Genomic DNA, 27,657 nt, shown 5'->3' with positions numbered 1-27,657 from the left:
TTCCTTTCCATCAACTTGTCTTCTATGTCATATACTGTTTTCTGCCTCATTTACCAGAGCTGTTAGAGCACCCAGTTTAGACTGCATCCCAGTTAGAGTCTTTTTAAGTTCAGACTAATTAGATCTCATTGTCCAGTAAGAGAACCTCTAGAGTCTTTTATGCTTTTTTCAGGTCCCACTAGTAATTTTATAATTATAATTCCTGAATTCTATCTCTGACATCTTACTTAAATCCATATTCATTAGATCTGTGGCAGAGAGTATTACCTCTGGTCCTTTCTTTTATGGTGAATTCTTCCTTCAAGTAATTTTGTCCAGTGCAGAAAGGCTGTATGAGTGAGGAGATTCAAAAATATCAATCACAACACAAGCAAAATACACACTAGATAATTACAAAGAGGTGAGTGACCAGAAAATAAAAGAAAAAAAGAAAACAAAAATTAAAAACAAATTAAAAAGTTGGGGGAGGGAAATGGTAGGGGAAAGAGAATATAATTTCACAGAGTGGACCAAAGCAGTGATCCAGTTGGTTCTGAGTGTATTTTGGTCTGTATGTTAAAAAGTACTAAATTCCAAAACTAAGTTATCAAACTACAACAACAAAAATTATATATATACAAAAATTAATTGAATACAGTCAAAGGAAGCCAAAAATGAAGAATATATCTATAACATGTAATTATAAAATATGAAGGTCAAAAAAGAAAAAAATAAAAACAGTGAGTTGATAAATACTATAGTTAAGACAGGAAAAAAAGAAAGAATATTGGAAAATTTTAATCTTAAAGATAAAGGAACCATAAGGAAAAAACCTTGAGTTCTACATACTATTTTCTCTCAGTCCTGGAGCTTTCCAGTCTGTTTGGTCAGTAAACTTGCTGTTTCCCTCTTCTTCCAGCAGTTCTTTTGAGGGGAGGGGCCTGCTGTGCTGATTCTCATGTGTCTGTGCCTGGGCAGAGATGCTGCCTCCCCTCCTTGGCCAGGCTCAGTGTAAGCTGTTTGCCTTGTGAGGTCTTTTGTTTTCTGGAGGCCTCTCCTCTTTTGAGGGTGAAAGGAAAAACAATGGCCACAGCCAGATCTCCAGCCCTGGAGCCAAGAGCTCCTACCATATGCCAAATTGCAAACTCCTATAGGACCCACTAACTCAGATGCTCCTTGGGGGCAGGTTGTGGGGCACTGATTTGTACAATTCCAAGAGCGTTGGATGGGAGGAGAACTTTCCCTGGTTTGTGCCAGGGAAAGTTTGGGTTTGTCCCTCCCAGAGGAAGCAGAGGGTTGCCCCACTTCTGTCCATTGCAGAGCCTTGGTGTGGAGGGCCCTCACCCTATTGAGTGTGTACCCACTCCGCCTCTCCCAGATGCAAGTGGGAGGTTGTTGCTGCATTCTGGTCCTTTGCAGGGACCCAGCACAGATAGGGGTGCCCAATTCCTCTGAGGTTTGTGGTTTCTGGCCCACCAAGTGGAGCCTTCTCCCAGGCTTGCTGACTTAAACCCATTTCCTCAATCCAATGCTTGGTAACTTTGCTGGTTCAGGTGCCCCTGTTCTTTCTGTGCCTCCAGGAATATTGAGACCTCATTGTCCCTCCTGCATTTCTACCCTATTTCACCACTGAACACGTTTTAGGTAGGGAAGACTCTCTCAGGAGCAGATTATAAAGGTCCTTATTTGGAGTTCAGGGGTTGTATCACTTTTCTGCAGCTGGCTTACAATGGCTCCTTCCCCTCAATGTTTATCTTCCTATATATCCCTCCATTTCTCTTCTCCACACTCCTGCCTTCCAGGAAGTGGTCACTTTTCTATTTGTAGCATTCCAGTTATTGTTTATATCTCAGGTTGAATTCATAGGTGTTCAGGATGGTTTGAAAGTTACCCAGCTAAACTGGGGGGACCAGATGAAACGAGGACCCCTATTCCTCTGCCATCTTGCCTAATCCTCCTATTAACTTTTATAATGAAAAACATTAATTTTATGACAAGTTTTAAATAACAATATATCAAATTTGACCTAGGGACAAGAATAAATGTTAAAATGTCAATTGGAGTTTTATAGCAAATTACATCAATAGTGGACAAAAGCAGTTTTTATGATCTTGTGTTTGAAACCTGCTACGATTTACATTGGAAATATTAAAGGAATTATTTTTTTTCTAATATCCATGGTTTTTAAGAAATGATGAAATGAAATATGAGTTTATCTGTAGTATTTTTCCACAAATACCACATTCCATAGCCCAGGATAACAAAAGATCATTTAGTTTTTGGCTCCTTTCTGATACTTTTGCTGTGTGAGACATAAGAGTTATATTTACACAATGGCTTAAAGCCGCCTTACATAGACACATCTCCCAATAAATTTTTCCCTTGGAAACTCGTCATCTTAAATCCATACAAGGGAACAAAATAATCTCTTAATTGATCCATAATTAGTATCATGAGTACCCCTTTCCTTGAAATCAGTATCCTAATAGTTTCTTGTCTGCTTTTTCTTGTGTCTGTCATAACAAAAACTGAGCAAATCTTACTTATGGATGACCATTCCCCAGTTTTACCAGATTTACTTTGAAAAGCTTCTACTGTATAAGTAAGTTCAAATCCTAGCTAAGGGATTTAACTTTCTTTAGATTGCCGTCTTGAGAATCAAACAAAACATTAATGACAACAACAGAATAACATCAACTACAAATGACTATTTTATATATCAAATGGTATTTCCCTATATCAACCAAATGAATGGATTTTTGAATGGCTGATATGTTCACAGAACCTCCTTTGCTGAGAAAGGAAAAATATTTTGAAAAACAAAAAAGCAGCTATTTAGTTCCAAAATGTATTAGATCTCATGATGAGTAAGAGATCCGTATATTAGTTTGGCTTTCTCCAAAGCAGAGCCTGAGATAAGGACTTGAGTAGAGGGAACTTATCTGGGAGACATTCCCTGAAATAATAGTGGGATAGCAGGGGGTGTGAGATAGGAAGGGAAAGAAGAAAAAGCAAAGGATTCATTAATGAGGTCAATCCTGTGATTAATAGCATTAATAACTGGGATTCCTCCAGTATATTTGGAGAAGGGTGCAGAGTGCCTTCAGAACTATCCTTGAAAAATAAGATGCTGGAGCATTTATCCATGAGAACTCCCTTCTTGACTTAGTGTTTTTGTGTCTGCCACAACCTTTAACTGTTGACTAAGAAAAATGTGAACAGTTGGGTTATAGAGCAGGGCTGGAAATTTCAAGAATTTTAAGCTTTGAGGGTTATGGGAAAGAAGATAATGTTACATTCTACAACTGGTTATATGTAGCCTTTTTTTTTTCTTTTTTTGAAACCAATATCATGATGGTTGAAGGAATAAAGAAAATTCCTATTCACTTTCAAAGTTTAGCCCAACACCTAATAGTGCTAATTCTTGTCCTTGTTTCATCTCCCAGACTCACTTCTCTATATTCTAATCTTAAAAATCACAAGGAAAGAACCAGAGATGTAGACTTTGGTTTTAGTAGTCTTATTTATTTTTTATATTCTTTTATGACATATATGAGAAAAAAAGTCTTTTTTTTAAGAGAGGAAGAGAGACGGACAGGGGAGGGAGTGAGAGAGAGGGAGAGAGAGAGAGTCTTAAAAAGGCTCCATAGAGCCCAGCTGGGGTACAATTCCATGACGACCCTGAGATCATGATCTGAGTCAAAATCAAGAGTTGGATGCTTAACCAACTGAGCCACTGAGGTGCCTCTCAGGTTTTTGGTATTCTTACTTCTAAAACAGATTCAGTGGTTTCTAGAGTTTCTCCTAGGTCTAGAATTGGTCTTGATTTGTATCTTCTTATCAGTCAATCCTATCTTTAGCATATTCTTTCTGTAATTAATGTATACACAGAATTAAATGTATATGGATATACAATGAGTTTAGAAGTCACCACAAATCATTGCCATATACTCATATGTTCTCCTCTGTTTACTTGGTATAATGCCTGAGGCTCTCATCCTTAAATTTGATTCTTTGAGTGAAAGTGTGCTTCTAGGAGGTTCATGTTGAGGCATTGCTATTATATTTACTGTCCTGGCTAAAGGCAATAAGTTTTTCTTAGATTAGTTCATAATTTCTCTAATGCACTAAATTTAACTTTGAAAAATCAGTTCCTGTGTTGCTAAGGTTAATCACTGAAATGAAACTACTTAGAAAATCTAAGTGGAGTCCTATTTCTGAGAGAGAAGGAGAAAGAAAAGGAGGAGGAGAAGGAGGAGGAGGAGAAGAAGAAGAAGAAGACGACGACGACTATGTTGCTTCAAAAATACCTAATTTTTCCAATTCGTATTGAAAAGAACATTTCCTCATTTTTTTTCACTAGTATTCTCATCAATAAGGGAAGAACACTCCTTAGCCCAAAAATCTTACAGACAGTAGAATAAATTATATAGCTGTATTCTTTGTAAACACTACTTAGTTGAACAACCATGTGGGAAAAAAGGAGCTAGTAATCATCTGCTCCCAAACACCATGGGTGAGAGCAGTAAGGACAAGTGACTCTGCCTCACTTGCAAACCCCCCCTACTCATTGCATGAGCAATGCCAGAGTCACCAGTAAAAACCCAAAGGGAATACAAGGGGTCTAGGGTATGGTTTTGATGATTTCCCAGTTCTCTTATAACATGGCACTTCCATGTTGTCTATCTTTCTGTAAAATTGCATTAAACATGATAATTTATTAAGAGCCATAAAATCAGGATTTTATGTTGGATCAGGATCTTCAAAATTATGACTAGTTTTGAACACTTTCATTTCTTTTGAGAGGGTAGTTGATACCGATAGAATTTAAATCACTTTTCCCTGTAGCACACAATTCCTCAGTGGTGGAGCCATGACTAAAAATGAAGTTTCTGACATCTAATTACTTTGGTAAATTAGACCTCAATTGACCATTTTAGATAATTCAATTGATGAGAAATACTGACTCTACATGTAGTGGTTAGTGCGTAGCCGTGGTTGTACAAAGGACAGGGTGATGGAGCTCCTGGCCTGGTTCAATAGTTTTCAAAGTAACAATTGAGAAGTTAAACTAATAAATAATGTGTTCTAGGAAAAATATTTTATCACTGACATTATTTGGAATTGTAGGCTCTTTATTATTAGTTTTACATTCTGTACAAAGTACCCAGTGAGGATGATTCCCATTGTCCCATAATTGCTTACAGGTAAACAGTAAACTAAAAATGTCCATTTAGGTTCCAATACAATACAGCAGGCCACCCGCTGCTAATTATTAGATCAGATTTAGACCAGAAAAACAGTAAAAACGAGATGGAAATGGGGTATGAGCATGTACCCTGCCTCTGTCACACTCAAGTTCACTTTTGGCTGAATAGTAGTAAGAATAGCCAAATCTGAGACTGAGAGAATAAATATTTGTTTTTTACAAGCTCATTATATTATATATCCTAACATTGTGCCAAATGTGTCCTTGGAATAAAATAATTAAATGTCACTTTTTTTTCTTTTTTTTTTTCTAGCCTCCATTGATTTTTTTTTTTTTTTAACTTTTGTTGTTTTGGATATAAAAACAGAACTTAGCTAGTCAAATGATTTGGTCTGGCAGAAATCTTTCTTTTTTAGCAAACAGTCCCCAACACAAATGCTCTCCAAAGTTTACAGAGTTCAGCTTCTGGACAGACTGAAATGAGAGCCTACCTCAGAGCACACAGAGAGGGCTGATTGGCTGGTGCAGGGAGGGCAGGATATATAAGAGGCAGCTGTAGAACATCTGGGAAGGTCAATGATATCCTCCGTCTAGAGTCCAACATCAGCTCTCCTCAGTGCTCTCACCATGAGTGGGTGCCCATTTTTAGGCAACAACTTTGGGTGAGTATTTACCTCTATTTTAAGTATGGTCAAGCTCCTCTTAGAAATGTCGATTAAGAATGCTTTGATTCTGAGTTTTAAAAGCATTCAAAATTATCATCCCTATTCTTTCATTAAAAATCTCCTTTAAAATCAATTAGCCAGAGAATTTTGATCACTCGTCTTATTAGTTACTATGCTTTCTCAAGATCTCCTATTTTTTTCCTCACTTGCGTAACCTGTAGCTGTGCTTTTAAAAAATTATCTGTAGAAGACAATGAAGAAGACAAATCACAAACTGGTGTGAATAGAGCCAGCAAAGGAGGACTTATCTATGGAAACTACCTGCATGTAAGTGGTAGAGGCCTTGCAGTGTTTAGCTTCCACGGTTAGGAGCTAAATTCTGCGAAGTGACATTTTCGTGTTTTGGTTTGTTTGTATGTTTGTTTGTTTGTTTTCTCAGTCATCAAAAAGTTTTCTGGAATAAATATGCAAATGTATGCTTTTTCAACTTTTGTTAGAACAATTCAGGAGACTCGTATGTGAAAATTCACTTCTCTAACAGAGGTACAGTACACGGCAGAGTGCATAATCTAGAGCAGAAGAGTAGACATGAGAAGATGAAGTGTAGATAACTGGCAGGCATTGCACAATTTATGTAAATAAGACATGGTCACTAAATCCCAGCCTAGATGATTGCACATGTATCCAGAAAAATATATTTTTAAAATCGCTTATCATAAAGTAGAAATGTTGGAGGTACAGGTTTTCTTGAAATTATTAGTAAATGAAAGAGGAATATTACAAGTGAAGTATTTGGAGATAATTCTGGGGTAAATTCCATTCTATTTGTCTTCTACATTTTTTAAGAAGTGAATTGTTTGAGGCTTTGATACTTTCAATGATGGGTTTCTAAGGATGAGCTGATAAAAAATGTTACGATCTTTTTAGAATAGGCTCTTTGGGTAGTAAAAGAGCAGAAGGTAAACAGTGAGCTAAATTACCAAGCTTTTATCACACTAGTTTCAAGAGATAGGAAGGATGTGGTTACTCATTGAGTGCAATTGTATTTGTAATGATAGAATCCTACCCAATGTAAGTTCTTCTGGAAAGAATAAAAATCATAAATTTAACTCATTCTTTATGATTAAGACTCATGATTTGTTAAAAAGACATAGATTGCTTCCTGAGAATTTGGGTGTTTTTTTTTTTTCAGCATTGTATTCTACTTCTTATTTATTTATTTTTTCTTTTTCTCTACTTCTTATTTAAATTGATAAAAAAAACCGAGTTTTACAACTTCAAAATTAATCTTTCTTTTTAAAAATCTTTTTTTTAGCTTTATTGAGACGTAATTAATGTATAATAGTGTGTAAATTTAAGGTATATAACATGTTAATTTGACAAACTTATATATTGCAAAATGATTAGCACCATAACATCTGGATTATTTCACATAATTACCATTTCTTTTTTTTGTGGTGAGGACATTTAAGACCTATTCTCTTAGCAACTTTCAAGTATATAATACAGTTGATTAACTATGATCACTATGCTATATATTAGATCCCCATTACTTATCCATCTTATACGTGGACGTTTATACAAAACTAGTCTTTTTATTTTTTGTTTAAAGTTGGAAAAGGTTTTGAATGCACAGGAACTTCAAAGTGAAATAAAAGGAAATAAAATCCATGATGAACATCTTTTTATCATAACTCATCAAGGTAAGTTGCACAAAAGGTTGGATAGTCACTATTCCACAAGCATTTCCCAACAGTAATGAAAGCCACAATTCTTTAAGATGGCGAAAGATGAAGGAATCACTTCCCTTAGAAATGCTTGAAAATATTTTGCTGCCAGATAAATTCTCGTAAGGCATCCTTTTAGAATTTTGTAACAGTCTTTTTTATGTAACTTCATTGCTAACTGAATGATGTAGGACTTTAGCTTTTTCCTAAACCCAAGGGAACTTTCTATCTCTTGGAATTCACAAAGAATTTTCAAGATAAGATGTTACTGCTTTTCAACCTGGAACTTTAAAAAACTATTTTCAAGGGGTGCCTGGGTGATTCAGTTGGTTGAGTGGCTGACTCTTAATTTCAGGGCAGGTCATTATCTTCTCAGGGTTGTGGATGGAGCCCCACATCAGGCTACTCACTCGGGGGGAGTCTGCTGGAGAGTCTCTATCCCCCTTTCTCTGCCCCTCCCCTTCACTCTCTCTTTCTCTCTCTGTAAAAATAATAAATAAATCTTAAAAAAATAAAATAAAATAAAATAAAATAAAATAAAATAAAATAAAAAACTATTTTCAAGAAATAGACACTCAAATTTATTGTGACTTTACATAATCATAATCTGGTACAAAACAGAAATGTAAAATTTGTCTAAAGTGTGCATTTATTCTCCTCAGGCTTCTTACCTCTGGACAGTGGTTTTTAACATAGGAATCTGTGACTTTGGGAGTTTAGAAAGTCCCTGAACTCATTGAAATTGTGCACAAAATTTCTTGAATATATGTCTTAAAGAGGTCTGTGACCTCAGAATATTAAGATTTACTCTAAGATTGTTGGTGCCGTAATATTGTCCTTTGTCTGACAAGGTCCAATGACTCATGCTAGTCAGTGGTCCATTTCTAGATGTGCTTTCTTTCCCTATCTGTTTTTCATGTCTTTTTCTCAAATGGTTGTTTGCTTCACTGACTGGTTAAAATGATCAACACCTTAGAGTAAAAAAGTAAGATAGAAAATAATTGACTTGATATGTTACCTCTCCTGTTTTCATGCTTACATTTTTATTACATTTATTGTCTTAGCCAAGACAAAATTAATAGAAGTATCATGGCAGGGTAGCACAGATTTGGAATCAGAAAACTGTTTAGAATCCCATCTCTACCATTACAAATTGTGTGACTTTGGTCAGGTTTTTTGACCAATAATTCTATTTCTCCACCTGCAAAATGGAGACAATTATTTTATCTTCTCATTCATAGCATTCTTGTGAAGATGAAATGAACTAATGTGCATTGAGCACTTACCCCCAAAGTATAGGATGTGATAAGCATACAACAAATGGGAGCTATTATGATTTGGTAGGGAGACTTGTCCTTCCATCCTTCAGTTATGATATGTGGTTAGTGGGGTTATGGAACTAGCCACACAAAGTTAAACCTGAAAAAAAGATATAGAAACTGAGAAATAAACATTTGATTTGCTCTTAGTCCAAATATGAAAATTAGATACCTTGGAAGTCTTCTAAATGTAATTTAAAATTATATTTGATTTCTCTACTTATTACAGAAACATAGCCTTACCCATACAATAGCACCAAATTAGAATGCACCAGGAATCTCTAAGATTTTTGATATTTTATGCTCATCTAATGACTGCATTGGTTATTTAGTTCCTTTGTTCGTAAAATAATCACCTATTATTTATTTCATGCTAAGCACTGTGCTTGGTACTAAGAGAGGTAGATGATGAAGATTTAGACTCTTCACATAAATGTAAGACTATATTTATTGCTTTAAAATTACATTTTATTTTTTTCAATGTGTTAATCCTGTCTTTCAGAGAATCATGGTCAAAAAAAAGCTCCCATAACTTTACAATTGACAATGATTTTTCTCTTTGCAGCTTATGAACTTTGGTTTAAGCAAATCCTCTGGGAATTAGATTCTGTTCGAGAGATCTTTCAGAATGGCCATGTAAGTTAATTTTGTCACAATATTGGATTTATACTTTTTTTTGAGCATGTAGAAAAATATTGTTTATTAGAAAAACTTAACACCAAATGATGGAATTATTAGTTAATGGAAACATTTTAAAAACCTTTCTCAATGGACAAGAGTGGAATTATACTTTCAGTGCCATTGCTATGGATTGCTTTAAGGTTCCTTTCAAATTTCAATTTCAGGCCTCTTGTTTAGAACTTTTTTTTTTTTTTTTTTTTTTTGCCCTTAAAGAAAGTTGTTGTATATGACGGTAAGATTGCCAAAATAGCTAATATAGATCCTTTAACTAACAAGTACCAGAATTGTGTTTCTCTCTTTTTTTGTGTGTGTGTGTGTTTTCTTGAAAGATTTTTTCTCATGAATATTTGATATGGGATGAAGGAACAATGATGAGGAAAGTGAAAACAAGAAGAGAGGAGGGAGGAAGGGAGTAGTAGAAGAAAGAAAAAGAGGACACCTCAGTGGGTCAGCTGGTTAAGCTGCTTTTGGCTCAGGTCATGATCCCAGGGTCCTGGGATGGAGGTGGGAGAGGAGAGGCTCCCTACTTAGCGGGGAGTCTGCTTTTCCCCCTCTGCACACCCCAATTCTCTCTCTCACTGTATCTTTCTCTCTCTCTCTCGAATAAATAAAAGGGTTAAAAATCTTAAAAGAAAAAGAAGAAGAAAGAAGAAGAAAAAAAGAACAGGAAAGAAATACCGAGGGGAAGCCTGGGAAGGATCAAGAGTGGGCGGAGAGCAGGGTAGAGCTGGAGGTGATCGCAGAAGTCTGAATTACCCTCTCCACCCCGTGCTCTGCCCCCTGCTCCTCCCACACACCTTCCCCAAGCAGGACACAACCTAGTCCCTGCAGCCTCTGAGCCCCTGCTCCAAGACAACTCTGCGCACACAATACTCCTCTTATACATGTCAATACAATTCCCATTTATGTTAATGGAAACTTAACATAAAAACAGGTGTTGTTTACTCCTCAGCCAGAAGTTTCCCTGTTTCCTTAACCTTTACTCCTTGAAGAAAACAAAGAGAGAAATTGACTTTGAAATCAGTGGCTGTTGGGTCTCAAAACTGACTTCTTAGTTACTTCCACATAATTTTCTATTTTTTAAAGAAAAATGATTCCAAATTTGCAGACAGTCTTTGCACACAACTTCTAGTCGCTATTAATTCAATATATATATATATATATATATATATATATATATATGGCAAATTTAATCCCAATGTTCCTCTTTAAAACAGAGAAAGTTACTAGGAGTACATTATTGTTTGCAGTCCATTTTGTATTTCTAGAAATCAGGATTGATTACTCTGTGTTCCATTTCTTAACCATCAGGTCAGGGATGAAAGGAACATGCTCAAGGTTGTCACTCGGATGCACCGAGTGGCCGTGATCCTTAAACTACTGGTGCAACAGTTTTCCGTTCTGGAAACGATGACAGCTTTGGACTTCAATGACTTCAGGTGTGTATCTGTGGCTTGTAAGAATGCAGCGGGATTTGCCTTTTCATTTGGGTGGGGTAGAAGGGGAACATGTGTGCTGAGTAAGGCTCCTGTCCTACCTACACTGAGTCACTACAAACATGTGGGAGTCTTGATCACAAAGCATTTGAAAAGTTTTAAAAAATATGTCCTCATTCACTTTTACAGATGAACATAATATGATCAATTAACTTCGATTCATTGTTGTGTGTTTTGTTTTTATCTAAAAAGAATTTCACACTTGATTTTAGCCAAAAGGCCGAGAAGCCATTAAAAGGTATTTTGGACAGGCCATGTGGGCAGTTCAGTCAGTGAAGCATCTGCCTTCAGCTCAGGTCATGATCTTTGGGTCCTGGGATCATGCACCACATTGCATCTGGATCCCCACTCAGTGGGGAGCCTGCTTCTCCCTCTCCCTCTGCCCCTCCCCCTGCGTGTGCTCCTCTCTCTCTCTCTCAAATAAATAAAATCTTTTGAAAAAAGGAATTTTGGACAACTTATCAAAATGGCTACATGACTGACACAATATATATAACTACATTTTTTAAAATAGTGAAACTAAAAATACAAGAGAAACAAGAGTTGACAGGAAGCCTGTCAGCAAAAGTATCAGTTTAAGTTATGGATTGAACTATAAGTGTCAGCTCTGCATTTCCAGGCAGCCAAAGCCATATATATATATATTTTTTTTTTTTTAAAAAGCTTTTTCATACTAAAATTGGAGAAGAGATTTTCTTAAGAACATCAGGTGCATTTAAGGATATCACAGGCAGCGTCTCCAACATGTGTGATGGTCAAGTAAAATTCCTTTGTGGTGGTTTTTAAAAACTGAAGTCTTACAATCAATTAGGTGAAGGAAGCTTAGAAGGATAGAAGACTTAGAAGGATGTAGGATGGGAATTATAACATTTTTTGATTGCCTATTTTGTGCAAGGTGATATCTCATTTGTTTTACTGGTAGTATCTCATTGGTGCTCATAATAATACTAGGTAGTGAGGTCAATCATGACATCCAAGAATACAGATTTTTTTTTAAATTTTATTTATTCATTCATGAGAGACACGGGGGGGAGAGAGAGAGAGAGAGAGAGAGAGAGAGAGAGAGGGAGAAGCAGGCTCCATGCAGGGAGCCCGATGTGGGACTCGATCCCGGGACTCCAGGATCACGCCCTGGGCTGAAGGCAGGTGCTAAACCGCTGAGCCACCCAGGGATCCCCCAAGAATACAAATTTTAGGAGGGATTGACTAATATGTATAAAGAATCTTTTCAGCACTATAGAATAAGCAGTATTGCTCAATGTCCATGTGTCTGTATCTCAGGAAAAAATTAGTGTACAAACACATAAACATATGTGCATATACGTATGTGCGTGTATACATATATATATGTACACACATGCATATATGCCATTGCCCAAACTATATAAACATTTCATCTTTAAATGTATTAATCGACAGCAACAATGATATTTAGACAGCTCATTTTTTTTCTTCAGCAAGGTCAAATCACAGGTCCAACTCTAGGCAGTTTCGTCTCAGTGTTCTTGGTAATATCTAAGAGAGTAAAACTGATGACCTCTCAAAATAGAAGAAATCAGTGATTTGCAATGTCAACTCCTCTCTTTTTTCTCTTCTCCTGCCTTCCTCCATTTGTCCTCAGAGAGTACTTATCTCCGGCATCAGGCTTCCAGAGTTTGCAATTCCGACTATTAGAAAACAAGATAGGTGTCCTTCAGAGTTTGAGGGTCCCTTACAACAGAAGACATTACCGTGATAACTTCAAAGGAGAAGATAATGAACTGCTACTTAAGTCTGAGCAGGAGCAAACACTACTGCAACTGGTGGAGGTACGAATGCTCAAATGTTATCCTGACATCTTATTAATTTAGCTTCTGTTAGGTCAAAATTGTAAAACTCCATTGTTTTGTTACATTAATTGTAAGTAGGAACAGAGAGAATTTATAAAAAATACTTAAACTCAACTAATTAAAATATTTAAAATATAACAAACTCTCTTGAGAATTTCAGAAATATTTATATAATCAATTATGTTAATATTTAATAACTTTCTCATGTTATAAGGCAATTATTTTAAACAAGCCTACTAAACAACACTTAGCTGATTTTTAAGCTAAGTATAGTCATTTAGTGAGCTTTACTTTTTAAAAAATAGTCCATAATTGAACAGTTCCACAAGTAAAGTATTTTTCTCAATTAAAGTAAATTACTAAGAGTAGAGTCTTCAGAATTTGTTCTTTTCATATCTTAATTCTCTATGAGTCTATACAAGGTCTTGAGGGACTACTGTTTCTCCATAAGTAAATTATTAAATCAAGGTTACATGGTTTTGATTTCCTTCATAATGGTTTTTCCCTTTGCAAATTAAAATTTTCTTTACTGACTTCTACTCTGCACACTAATGCCCTTGATATTGTAAATGTGGATTTAGGCGAATATGCTATATATGATGCCAAATAATAGCTCATAAAGATGGGAGGTAAAGAATCACAAAGCTAATTTCAAAACCAAAAATAGGTTAAATGAGAATCCACAGAGATGCATGAATTTTGTTCCATTTTTACAGGAAAAAAAATCTCTATGTTAACTATACTGGAATCAAAGTAAAGTACATTAAAAAAAAAAAAACAATTCTTGTGGACTCTTAAAATAATCCAATAGTTAGTTCATGCCAAAGTTGTTAAGTATACTATGCTCCTACATTTAGAAGAGAGCATATCAAAGGCATGTCATAATTCCTTCAGCTCCTAAGCCATAATTTATTTTGAGAATAAACCAGAAGAATTCATTCAAACAACATTTAGATATGCTCATACATTTATAGAACAAAATTGGGATTTCTGTAATCCTATATTTCTTAATAAATAATGAGCAAATATTATTATATGATTGCTTTAAAAACTAAGAAATGAAATATAATGAATTGCTGTTCTTTAAGTGAAGAAGTTGAAGGGAAAGGGAAAATATTTATACATAAAAAACACTTATGACATATGTTTCTCAAAATTAATAAAATTTCCTATTTCAAGTTCATAGATATTAGATACAATATATTTTACATTATTTAAAATTCTACAATATATTTACTTAAAAAAATAATGCTTCAGGCATGGCTGGAAAGAACACCAGGTTTAGAGCCACATGGATTTAACTTCTGGGGAAAGCTTGAAAACAACATTGTCAAGGGCCTGGAAGAAGAATTCATAAGAATTCAGGTATTTATGATGCCCTAAGTAGATATTTTATTTATTGGAAATTTTATTTAAGAAATCTCCAGCTTTCTCTTAAACTTCCATTTTTCTCATATTCTTTTTCTTTCACAAATGCATCTGCAAGAAATATATTACATGAATGATTTTATTTGTGTACAATACAAAATAAAGAGTTCATAATTGACATGATTTTATTTTAGATAAATATATCAGATTAATAGACCTTTTTTTTTCTATTGAAAATTTCATATCATGAGCAATTTTAGACAGAAGTAGGCTCACAAAAGACCAGTCATCCAAATATTTTTAACCATATAATTTACCATGGGCTCATGTATATTTGTTGGACCCTTCCTGTTGGCTCTCGGTTAAAATTTCTTTCACTTAAGAAAGATACTGTTGATTCTTCATTTTCCTCAAGCTACCCCCTCATCCTCTCTTCATAACTAAATATTTCAAAAGAATTGTTTCAATTCTATATCTGATGAGGCTGTATCAGTTTAGTTCTTAAAACAGGGACTTTGAAGTCACACTGCATGGGTTCAAGTCTCACTTTCATCTCTTAATGACTGTGACATTGAACTTTTCCGTTATGTAACCTCCCTCTGCTTTGCTTTCACCAATGGTAAAATAGAAAATAAGAGTATTTTCCTCGTAGGATTATTATGAGCATTAAGTTAGATTAATATCTGTACAGTATTTAGCACATAGTTAGCATAATTATTTATTTCTCATCAAATCCTCAACCCAAATCAGTCTGTCTTCTTGTCCCATCATTCATAGGAGGCCTCCAGGTATATAAATCCAATGGCTTCATTTTAATTTATTTTACTTCATCTCCTAGTGGCATTCAATAATAATGGCTCCTTATTCTTTTTTGAAAAAAATTTCCCCTTGGATTTAATATATGACATTGTCTTCCTTTAGATCACTGGCCCTTATTGTCTTGATTTGTCCCTTTTTACTGGCTCATTTTTCTTCTCAGACCAATAAGTGGTAGGATTTTGCAATGCATTGTCTTAGACACTTTGTATTCTCTCTCTGCACTCTTTCGCCACATGAACTCATTTATACCCAATGTTTTAATATCTACTTATATACCAATAACTCCCAAACATTCATCTCCAGCATAAATAACTCTTTAAGTTTCAAATTACTTATCTCACACCCTACTTTATAATTTCCCCCTGGTCCTCTCAAAAACATAATGATACAACCAAGCTTTCCTTTTCCTTTCCTCCTCATATCAACTCAGTCTTCTACAAATTGAAGAAATTTTTTTTCTTATAAACCATCTAGTTTGTCAAGTCTGAAATGTACAACTGATCCTTGGCACTTCCCTCTTCTTCAATCACTTCTTCAACTTATCACCAAATCCTACCAATTTTACTTTCTAAATAGGTGTCAGATATCTCCATTTTATCTACCACCCTCAATCACATGAAAACTACTCTTGTTTTACACCTGGACTCATAATTTCTCTCAACTATTCTACTTTTCCCCAATATGATTACATTCCAATTTATTCTGCATACTGCAGTTTGAGCAATCTTCTTAAAATGCAGATCTGATCACATTTTGTTTTTGCATAAAACCTGTTTTTCTCCCAATTGTTTTTAAAATTAAGATAAAAGCCTTTAACATAGTCTTCAACGTGATTCATCATCTCATGTGGTCCAACCATATTGAATTTCTTTACATTAAATTTAATTTTTTGAATTTATCACCACGGAGTCTTTTTATATGTTATTCTCTGGGCTTAGAATATTCTTCCCCAGGTAACTCCTTCCATTCTTCAAGTCTTGGCTCCAGGAGAACTTCAAAAAGATCTCCCCCTGGGACATCTGGGTGGTTTAGTCCATTGAGCATAGGACTCTTGATTTTGGCTCAGGTCATGATATCAGGGTCCTGGGATCAGGCTTCATGTTCAGAGGGGAGTTTGCTTGAGATCTCTCCCTCTGCCTTGCTTTCCTTTCCTCCCACCCCACCCCGTTCACATGCATGCACTCATACTCTCTTTCTGTAAAATAAATAAATAAATCTTAAAAAAAAAAAAAAAAGAAAAGAAGGATCTCCCCTGACCTCCTCACTACTGTTAAGTTCTCATGGCATTACACTGCTCCTATATTCTACTGTCCACACTTGCAGTATAATGCCTAGGTGATTATTTGTTCGATGTCTTTTTCCCACCAGATGGTATACTTACTGCATGAGATCAGGGAACTCAATTTTTGCTCACAATTTTATCTCTATCACCTTAGCATGACATTTACTAAATAAATGAATAATTAATTGACAATAATGTGCATACAAGTTCTTACCACATGAGTGATTGTTCAAACTGAAATAATTGACTTAACTGATTTTTGCTTCAGCTCAATTAATTGAATTGTAAGTAAAGCATTTGTAGTAGGCAGAAGTATAAGAATTTCCTTAAATGGTTCAACAGATTTCAAATGAATAAATATCTGAGTGTGGAAAATATCTAAGAAATTATAGAATATAAATTCTATACTGAATATAGAATTTTAATAGAGTTAATAGTTTTTCTGGCTGGAAATTCTTAACCTTTCCTATGTGAAATTACTTTCCTTCCTGTATTAAAAATTACTGTCTAAAATTAGATTATTGGCCACTTGTAAATTGTCTCCAGTTTTGCCCATCTGAGTCCATTTCTCATGATATTTATGAAAATGACATTTGAGATTAACAAATCATGTAAACTTAAATAAAAGGATAGAACCAGGGAGTGTGAGGAAGACTCATCTCATAAGCCATAATTTCCAAGTTGTATTATTAGATGAGAAGGCAAATATTCCTTCAGAAACTATACCCTTTCTGCTCCTGTGAGTCTATTTCTCACAAGAGATGTTTTCCAAAATTAGAATCTGTGATCTCTCTTGAGAATACTAATGCAATATTTTTCCCAAAGGCTAAAGAAGAGTCAGAGGAAAAAGAGGAACAGATGGCTGAATTTCAGAAACAAAAAGAAGTGTTACTCTCCTTATTTGATGAGAAACGTCATGAACATCTTTATAGTAAAGGTGAGTATTTTATTCTGAGTCCTTTCCCCGTAATGTACGACTGTGAGATTAAAATACCAAATCTTATGTGGGAGAAATAAAATGAAACTTTATATCATGCTCACAGAAACATGAATAGGGTTAATTTTTTCTGCTATAACTTTATATGGTAAGTTTGTGTGTCCAATATATCTCAAAGACATTAGTCAGAAGCTTTCATATGTATCAGACATACAGGATACCAGGAGAAATTGTATATGAGTGCATTTTAGTTCACAGCCTAATAGAGGCAGAAATGAAGATAAGCAGTGTAACTGTAAATAATACAGTAGTACAGAGCAGAGGAATAATTATTGTGAGGGCAAGGGTGGTTTGACAGAGGAAATCAGTTTCCCAAATAGACAGGGGAAAGCACAGATTTTCTGGCATAATTGATGTTGGGATATTATTTTCTGAAGCTCATTGACCAGTAATATCATCAATACCTTCATTATTTAACTCTTTTATGTGTTTGAAATTTTTGTGTTCATTTGTATTTGGAACTTTTATTACAAGTTACTTATAATTTTTTGGAAATGAGTGGAATAGAAGGTAAAATTAATTTTTATAACATAAGTACAAGGCATAGCGGTATATGAAATTACTATGAAATGCTACAAATTTAAAGGTTGTTCGTCTGTTTTCTATAAAATCCCTGTAAAGAATAGCAAAAATCTTGTTTTTCTGCAGATAGAAGAAAGCCTTTTAGTAGAGCACCCATAAAAGATTATTTTATTTTATTTTATTATTATTTTTATAAGAGATTTTATATAATGGTTGTACTTCTTGAAGCCAAATGATTTTAAGTAATTTAGGTTATTTTAAGTGAATTAGAAAAAAAAAAACTACCTACAAATGAACCTCGGAATTAATCTTATTTTTTATAAAGTAAGTCATTATACTATTTGACTTAAATATATTTTAGTATAGAAGTTAAATATTTTCTATATCAAGTTTTCCTAACATGATACTTAAAGGTCATGAAAATTTAAAATGCATACATAAATATTTTAAAGGCATATATATTATATATATAAAGTGTTCATATATAAAATATGTATTACATATATATTTGAAATACATATTAATTTGCTTTGTAAAATCTAAGGAATAAAAAATTTAAACTAAACTATTGTTTTCTAAAAACACATGAAACTCAATTATTTAAGATCATGATGCCAAATTAATATGACTGCCTTAAATTCCTCATTATATTGAAACTCACTGTTTCTTGCAGGTGAAAGACGATTGTCATACAGAGCACTTCAGGGGGCCTTGATGATATATTTTTACAGGTAAAAGCAAAGAAGAGTAGAAGCAGAAGCTGAGGAGTGGGTACAGATAATATATCAAGTATAAAGCTTATAAATTGCAATCATAGTTTTAAGAAGTCATTTAGTTTTGGGAGAAACCTTAAAAAATAATTGTGACATTCATTAATTTGTATTCTAGATAGTAAGAATATAACTTTATCCCTATAGTGGGTAAAAATATACATACCACACACCAATTAAACTTGCTTTTTATTGAATTCTACAATATACTATATGACATGACATTTTCTGAATGGCCTAAGTTTAATCTATTCAGAAACTCAGTCATAAAATGTCTTCCATCATTAAACATTGTAGAGTATTCCTGTTTTATGAAATTTTTAAAAAGTGATAAAGTGAAAGCAACTTTATAAACTGATTTCTCTTTATTCTGCAATTTCAAGTAAAATTGTCTTTACTGTCCAGTGTTTGGGGTGTCCCTTAAATGTCCATGTACTCCCACTCCATTGGTATGAAGGCCTTATCTTCATGTTTCATAAATTAAATGTGTCAGAACAATGGAGAGGACACTAGTAAACATTAAAGACAAAAACAAAAATAAAACCTCATTTATATTTGATTTTTTAATCTTCTCAAATTCATTCCTTCAGAAACATCAACAAAATTTTTTACTCTTTTCCTAAACTTCTACTAAATGTATGCCACTCAGGTTTATGTACCTGAAGCAGAAAATGTACTGAGTGTTGAATGACTAGATAAAGAAAGGGAAAAAAATGTATTAGAGGAAATAAAAAAGCAGTTTTTGTTTTTGTGCTTTAATATTTTTGCCTAGAAGAAGTTCTAATATAGTTCTTATAGTTTGCCTATAAGAAGCTGGTGAATCTGAAAGAGTATTTGTCTACTTTTTGTTTCTTTAATTTTAAGGGTTTTTTTTTTTTTTTTTTTGAGAGAGAGAGAAAGAACATGTGTGCACATGTGTGGGAGTTGGGGGAAGGGCAGAAGGAGAGGGAGAGAGAAAAATCTCAAGCCGACTTCACACTCAGCCTGGAGCCAGATGGGCATCCTGATCTCAGGACTCTGAGATCATGACCTGAGTTGAAACCAAGAATCCAAAGTTTAACCAACTGAGCCACCCAGGTGCTCCTGTGTCTAACTTTTAATGAGTGTCAATGTTGAGTGTGATTCTGGCTGGTTACATGTATTACGTGGAATATTCTAGACCCTTTAAACAAATACTATAAGCTGATTAGTAGTATCCTCATTTTTGAGACTAAGAAACTGAGAGAGTAATCCAGAGCTGCTACAGCTCTTAAAAGGTGAAGTTGACATTTGTTTGGAGAACCAACAGATTACAAAACTCATGCCCTTCTGAACACACTTAAGAGTTGCTTCAATAGATATCTTTTTATTATTATTTCTTCTTTAGGGAAGAGCCTAGATTCCAGGTGCCTTTTCAGTTGCTGACTTCTCTCATGGACATAGACACACTCATGACTAAATGGAGATGTAAGTTTCCCCACACCTTCTTTTTTTTTTTTTTTTTTTTAAGATTTACTTATTCATGGGAGACACAGACTGAGAGAGAGAAGCAGAAACACAAGCAGAGGGAGAAGCAGGCTCCTCACAGGGAGCCCGATGCGGGACTTGATCCCAGATCCCAGGATCACAAACTGAGCCGAAGGCAGACGCCCAACCACTGAGCCACCCAGGTGTCCCTTCCTCACACCTTCCAGCATGACCACCTCAACCCTGATTTTTCCTTCCCATCCTATATCTTGAATCCTTTTCTCCATCTGTCTGCTCCCTTTCCTGCTATCTTTTCTTTCCTCCTTTGTGTGTGAATGGTGTTTGTTGTTGTTGTTGTTGTTGTTTTTTAAATCAGCCCAACAGTTCTTCTCTCCCAGGGCCATTTACCCATTATACACAGCAAGCATAATACCTAGGGCCCAGACTATCTTTGGGGCTCCATGAAACTATTTAATAGTCAGAAGAAAAAAATAACTTCAGGTTAAATAGAATGTGTTAATATATAACCATATCTTATTCATCTTTATGCCAATACAATTTTAAAATATAATTTATATATGTGTGTGTATTACTCGTGTGTGTATATATGTATATTATATATATATGTATTTAATATATACATTATATATATATATATATATATATATATATATATATATATATATAATGGAGAAAGGGACCCATGAAGGCAAAGGTGGTGAGGGCTTGTGAAAGTCATAATTTGGCCCTACTCTTTCCTATTGTGTTCACAGGCTAGTCCATCATTATTTTGGATGGATTCATATGCATGTAGCCTGAGCCAAGTGGGGTGCCAGGCAACCTACTGGTCTCATCAGGCTCTCACCTGCAAACCTTCCATACGGCTAAGTGATAAGGTGTGAACATTTTCTCAGGGAGCAATAATCATTACCAACCACTTGCTTTTAGAAAATTGTGGAACTAATGGCAGAAAGAGATCCATGGAGTTAATTTGTGTGTTTGCCTAGATAACCACGTGTGCATGGTGCACAGAATGCTGGGCAGCAAAGCTGGCACTGGTGGGTCCTCTGGCTATCATTACCTGCGCTCAACAGTGAGGTAAGATGGGGGAAATTCACCTGTTTTTCTTGGTGGAAGTCACTGATTCTTGGTTCGTCTACATACACATACATTATCTAGGAAATGTGATTTATACTTGCTCTCATCCGAACTGCTAACAACACATTTATCCTGGTTAGATGAAGGCATTCCTATTAGAGAGGTCATTATAAAAATTCTTAGTTCTGGAACTTCATCATTTTGATCCTGAGATGAAATGAGGCATTATTTGTGGTGGCATGACCTATGAGGATATGAGGGAGTTCATCCAGGTAGGAACATTTTCAACTCATTCTGGCTCAAGTTTGGACTAGACTCAAACAATTATCATTTATTCGGCTAATGTCCTCTTGCTCAGGTGAATGACACAGCTGAAAAAATAGTTTTTTTTTTTTTTAATCTTTTTTTTTTTTAAATTTTTATTTATTTATGATAGGCACACAGCGAGAGAGAGAGAGGCAGAGACACAGGCAGAGGGAGAAGCAGGCTCCATGCACCGGGAGCCCGATGTGGGATTCGATCCCGGGTCTCCAGGATCGCGCCCTGGGCCAAAGGCAGGCGCCAAACCACTGCGCCACCCAGGGATCCCAAAAAATAGTTTCTTAATTCCTGGTATGACTCTGTGTTATAAATACTACTTCCATCTATTCCAGAGAGTGCCCAGGAAGGAAAGAGGTCAAGGAAAGGCACCAACATTTATTTAGCACCTAAAACATGCTAGAGAGATCTATAGGACATTTGTGTTTTTAATTTACTTAATGTTCCCAACATTATAGATGGATATAGATACATACATAGGAAAATGGGAAAACTTAAAAGGCCCCATAAGAAAGGAGAATCAGCTCAAGAATAAATTAGATATTCACATTTATTTTTATTCTTTTTGTTTTGAACATTTTATTTATTTTTTTATTGGAATTCAATTTGCCAACATATGGCATAACACCCAGTGCTCATCCCATCAAGTGCCCCCCTCAATGCCCATCACCCAGTCACCCCCACCCCCTGCCCACATCCCTTTCCGCCACCCCTTGTTAGTTTCCCAGAGTTAGGAGTCTCTCATGTTCTGTCTCCCTTTTTGATATTCCCACTCATTTTTTTCTCCTTTCCCCTTTATTCCCTTTCACTATTTTTTATATTCCCCAAATGAATGAGACCATATAATGTTTGTCCTTCTCTGATTAACTTCTTTCACTCAGCATAATACCCTCCAGTTCCATCCACGTCAAAGCAAATGGCAGGTATTTGTCGTTTCTAATGGCTGAGTAATATTCCATTGTATACATATTCACATTTAGTCTCCAAAATTCTTCATATTGTACATGGTTTCCATCCCTACTCTTTTTTTATAATAAATTTATTTTTTATTGGTGTTCAATTTACCAACATACAGAATAACACCCAGTGCTCATCCCGTCAAGTGCCCCCCTCATTGCCCGTCACCCATTCACCCCCCCCACCTGCCCTCCTCCCCTTCCACCACCCCTAGTTCGTTTCCCAGAGTTAGGAGTCTCTATGTTCTGTCTCCCTTCCTGATATTTCCCACACATTTCTTCTCCCTTCCCTTATATTCCCTTTCACTATTATTTATATTACCCAAATGAATGAGAACATACAATGTTTGTCCTTCTCCGATCGACTTACTTGACTCAGCATAATACCTACTCTTATTATTAGATTGACAATTATAAGACGCACAGGTTCAATTTTTCATCCTTCTTATAAATTTTCACTTTACCTAGAAACACACTCTATACTACTTATAAAATTCATTGACTTGAATTTTCATAGTCATCACATATTTTCTCTTTCCCTGGGGAATACATTCTGTAAACATGAAACAGTAAATGATTGTCTGTACCACATGAGCCTGCACATCAGTGGATGGTGGGAATAATGAACACAAATAGCATTTCTAGTGTGCCATTACCTCATTAAGTCTTTACAAAGGCCTAGTCAGGGGAAGGGGCTGTAGTTTTTATTTTACAGAGTTAGAAACCAAGACACTGAGGGTTAGACAACTCATCCAAGGTCACACAAGTTGCAAAGTAACAGAGAGCAGAAATGAACTCTAATTTGACCTCAAAAGCAAATGCTCTTCTGCTATAAAACAGCAACAATTCAAATAACTAACACACAAGATTCTAAATGTTAAAACCACCTTTATTCATTTACTATGAATCTAAAAGTTGGCATTTTAATTTATTAATCCATCCATGTCAATTACTTGACAGCTACTTTGGAGGTGGGAAATATTTTCTAATGAACATTCAACTAAGAATTTTGTATGCTTTAATTTTTTTTTTAATTTTGCATACTATCTTTTAAAAGTCAGACACAAGAGTACACCTTCCCTTATCTTTATAAAGGTAGCATGACAATCATAAGACTCTAGGTTTTAATCTGAACCAGCCTGGTTAGGATCAAGGAAACACATAATACTGCTTTATGAGCATGAACTTTGGATATGGAACAAAAAGAAGATGATCTTAAGAAGTTATACTCCTTAACTCCTTACTAATACATACATAATATACACAAAATGTAATATATAATGTATAATGAAGCATAACATTAAATAATAATTATGACATAAAAATCACCTGAGAAATGAAAATTTTTTGATAAATAATTTTAAACATTTCATGTCAATAAATATACACCATCTGTATATCTATGTTTTTCCAGTGACAGGTACAAGGTATTTGTAGATTTATTTAATCTTTCAACATATCTGGTTCCCCGACACTGGATACCGAAGATGAACCCAATTATTCATAAATTCCTTTACACGGCTGAATACTGTGACAGCTCTTACTTCAGCAGTGAAGAATCAGATTAAAACCATCTGCAAAAATCTATGAAGATATCGATTACTCAATCTGTGTTTTTTTAAAATTTTCTATGAATTTCATGATATACAAAGAGTCCTAATGTAATATATGTATATACTATAGGTAAGCCCTGTGGTCCTTTGATTCAATCCTGTAAATAATTTTATTAACTCATTTTTGTGATAAGACTAAACATTAAGATGAGAAGTTAATTAAATTGAATTGTACCATTGTACATAGGTTTTCCTATTAAAAACTCTGTCCCTTGATATTTACCTTAATATAACCATTTAACAGGTTCATCTCATTTTATACTTTAATGAGCTTGTAAACTTCAGCTATTTCAAATATTTACTGCAATAAAATGTGTCATTCTGTACAAAGATCTACACAATCAAAATATTTAAGAAATAATAAGAATTAGTCTTTTTTCCACATACAATTTTGGAAACATTGCTTGTGTTTATTGGGACTCTTGATGACCAAGGACAGAAATCTATCTGAAGCTTGCCTAGAAGGAAGGACATGCTGGACAAATCTACTAGCTCAAAGAATTGAGAGGAGCCTGGGCATGGGTCCAGTTCCTGGAGTACTATGAGGATCCTCTGAGAAGGACACTTTGAGGGCCCTTTGCGTCTCACCACTTTTTTTCTGTAGGTGTTGGCTTTATCTTCCCAGCTCTTCCTCAGGCAAGGTCTCAGCTTCCAACACCTCTTGACCAGAAAGGCAAAGGTGCTCTTCCCAGCTCCAGGAGGCAGAGTCAATGCAGGATTGAGGTTATAATGAGTGATAGTTCCCTCAACTGAAGAATGTTTCAGAAGATAGAAGGAGAAACACACTACACAGTGATTTAGCTCATTTCTAATAACAAGTATTAGACTAAGAGTTTAGATCAGACAGGAGTTTTATTCTTCTTTTTCTAGATCAGTGTGGAAATTGGCAATACTTGGATTTATTTTATGGAGGGAGGGCAAAATACTATCAAAGGAATCTAAATGTAGATCAACCTTGACCTGGAGCGATGATCTGTAAGTGAGCAGCAAATTCTTCATGGAATTGAACTATTCTTTGGTCTCAATTATAAGTTTTTTCTTATAAAGATCATGTTGTCTAGTTTGTCTCTAGACAATTACATGTAACTGCTTTTACCTATAAGGCCCTTTCATGTGTGTGTGCGTGTGTGTGTGCGTGCACACATGTACATAGTGCCTGATGGTGGCTAAGCTAAGAAATATAGAGACAAGTAGCATGGTGGCTAAAGGCAATGGCTTTGAAATCAGTGCACATGGGGCATTGCCATTTATTAACTACCCATTCCAGTACAAACTCAATTTTAAGCCCCAGTTTACTATCTATATGGTGGGGATAAAACTACTTATGTTAAGGGGCGCCTGGATGGCTCAGTCAGTTAAGCATCTGACTTCTGCTGCGGTCATAATTTCAGGGTCTTGGGATCAAGCCCCACATTCAGCTCTCAGCTCGATGGGGAGTCTGCTTGTCCCTCTTCCTTTGCCTCTGCCCCTTCCTCAACTCGTGCTCTGTCTCTCTCTCAAACAAATAAATAAATAAAATCTTTAAAAAAATACTTATCTCGATCTTTATTCTTCTCATGAAGTAATGAAAAAAATATGCTAATAGATGTTCTGTCACCAAGATATTTTGGAATCTTAGAATAAATGCTATTTGTCAGGCTTTATTCTTGTAACAGACTAAATGATCTCACTTAGCTCTTTTATTTTCTGGTGTGATTAAACTATATAGTTGTAAGAGTTTTTTTCCAAGGGATTTATCAGTAACTCTTAATGTAAAAGTCAAAACAATTTGTAATGCCAGTTTCTATCTTTGCTCCCATTCAAACTTGCTAGTGTTAATGATCCACTTTAAATTATAATTCTCTAACGAGTTACAGAGTGTGTAAGCTTGCCTAATTTAGTATTCACTTTGAGATCTTTGTGAAATCACACACAGGAACATCTTGATGATTTTCATTATGATTCCTAATTATTATGTGAAAATTTCATCGCTTTCATTTTAGCCCCACTGGGTAAACTTGAAGTTGCTTGTTATGGCTGGAGCACAGCAAATGCCTATATAGAACAGCAGAGATCGAGGCAAAGAAGGTAGAAAAAGGGCTTCTTCATGAAAGGTCATTTAAAAAAGTTGGCATGTTATCTTTTAGGCATTGAGGAGCTCCTGAATTGTTTAAAACAGGGAAATAACATAATGTCTTACAGAAATGCAATTCCAGGGGACACATAGTAAATGGATTATAATAACATCCATCAGAGTCATCTAGAGCACTTATAAAGACAAAGTGTGTCAGGGTGCCTGGGTGGCTCAGTTGGTTGAGCAGCTGATTCTTGGTTTCAGCTCAGGTAATAGTTTCATGGATCCTGGGATGGAGCCCTCCATCAGGCTCCATGCTCAGCAGGGAATCTGCAAGATTCTCTCCCTTTGCCTCTCCTTCTACTCGTGCATGCAAATGCATGTTCTCTCTTTCTCTAAATAAATAAATAAATAAATAAGTGTTTCATGAGTCCTCAAGTGGCTTCTGGTCTGGGGACTATACTTTGAGAACCTCTGTATTAAGGGACATAGAGTTTAGTAAGTAGACTACTGACTAGTGGAGTTAAGATATAATTAAATAATATGCATCTAGGAAAGAAAAGTAGAAACAGAGAGTGTAAGTGATTTTTTATGGATTTTATTTATTTATTCAGAGAGAGAGAGTCAGAGACATAGGCAGAGGGAGAAGTAGGCTCCCTGTGGGGAGCCCAATGTGGAACTTGATCCTAGGACACCTGAAATCACGACCTGAGCCAAAGGCAGATGCTCAACCACTGATTCACCTAGGTGCCCCAAGAACATAGGTGAATAAGTGATGGGTTGCTAAGGTGTAGTTGACCTGATTCAATAATATTTCCCTCACTTTTATTGATTGGTTAATTACATAATGTTGATGCTGTTAACCAAAACAGAGACTCTAGGAGGTGTGGAAGTTTTGTTGTTGTTGTTGTTGTTGTTGTTTTTAGAAGGAGGGAAGAGGAGATAATTTTGCAGACATTGAGGTCTATGGAGAAAACCAAAAATTGAATATATGGATTTGGAGCTGAGAAAACTCTTATGTGAATGTAAAGCACATCAACACTGTTCACAAAATGTAGGTCATAACACTTATCAAGAGTCTTCTTCACCCAAAGTCAAATATAGGTAGTTTTATTATAAATGTCATCAAAATCCAGAACAGCTGAGAGGTATTAATCATTTTGTAATTAAAAAAAATCTTTAACATTTGAAAAAAAGTATCAGAAAAGCACTTATATTGTATAGAAGTCAGTAAATACAGAGATAAATACAACTAGAACAACCAGCACACAGTTCTTTTTTGACACACTTGGATAATTAAAAAATTAATCAGCATATCAATATTTTTCTTCCTGGAACATTTCTAAACCTGAGCCAACATGTATTCATTTGAGGTTGCATCTGGTTGGTACAAACCAAAGAAATACAGTCTTTTGTAATTGAGTTTTCTTTTTCTAATAAAGCAGATGGATAGATAAAGGTCAAAAGCGATGGGAAAAATGGAATGTCCTCATTTTTTTAGTGGTTGCTA

The 27,657-nt window shown here is 35.2% G+C and overlaps 1 protein-coding gene across 1 annotated transcript; it reads left to right on the top strand.

Moving 5' to 3' along the window:
* Positions 1–5,718: 5,718 nt before the first annotated feature.
* TDO2 (tryptophan 2,3-dioxygenase) lies at positions 5,719–25,626 on the top strand. The gene is made up of 12 exons (XM_055336589.1): positions 5,719–5,850; positions 6,075–6,180; positions 7,466–7,556; positions 9,465–9,535; positions 10,892–11,019; positions 12,698–12,884; positions 14,163–14,270; positions 17,200–17,311; positions 18,567–18,624; positions 20,030–20,109; positions 21,117–21,207; positions 23,896–25,626. The coding sequence occupies exons 1-12, from the start codon at positions 5,816–5,818 to the stop codon at positions 24,047–24,049; spliced, it is 1,221 nt and encodes a 406-aa protein (XP_055192564.1). The 5' UTR covers positions 5,719–5,815; the 3' UTR covers positions 24,050–25,626.
* Positions 25,627–27,657: the final 2,031 nt, after the last annotated feature.

The sequence above is a fragment of the Nyctereutes procyonoides genome, unplaced genomic scaffold (assembly GCF_905146905.1).
Source record: "Nyctereutes procyonoides isolate TBG_1078 unplaced genomic scaffold, NYPRO_anot_genome, whole genome shotgun sequence".
In the NCBI taxonomy this organism is placed as follows: Eukaryota; Metazoa; Chordata; class Mammalia; order Carnivora; family Canidae; genus Nyctereutes; species Nyctereutes procyonoides.
The sequence above is the reverse complement of the archived record's forward strand: the minus strand, read 5'-3'. Positions and strand labels throughout refer to the sequence as shown.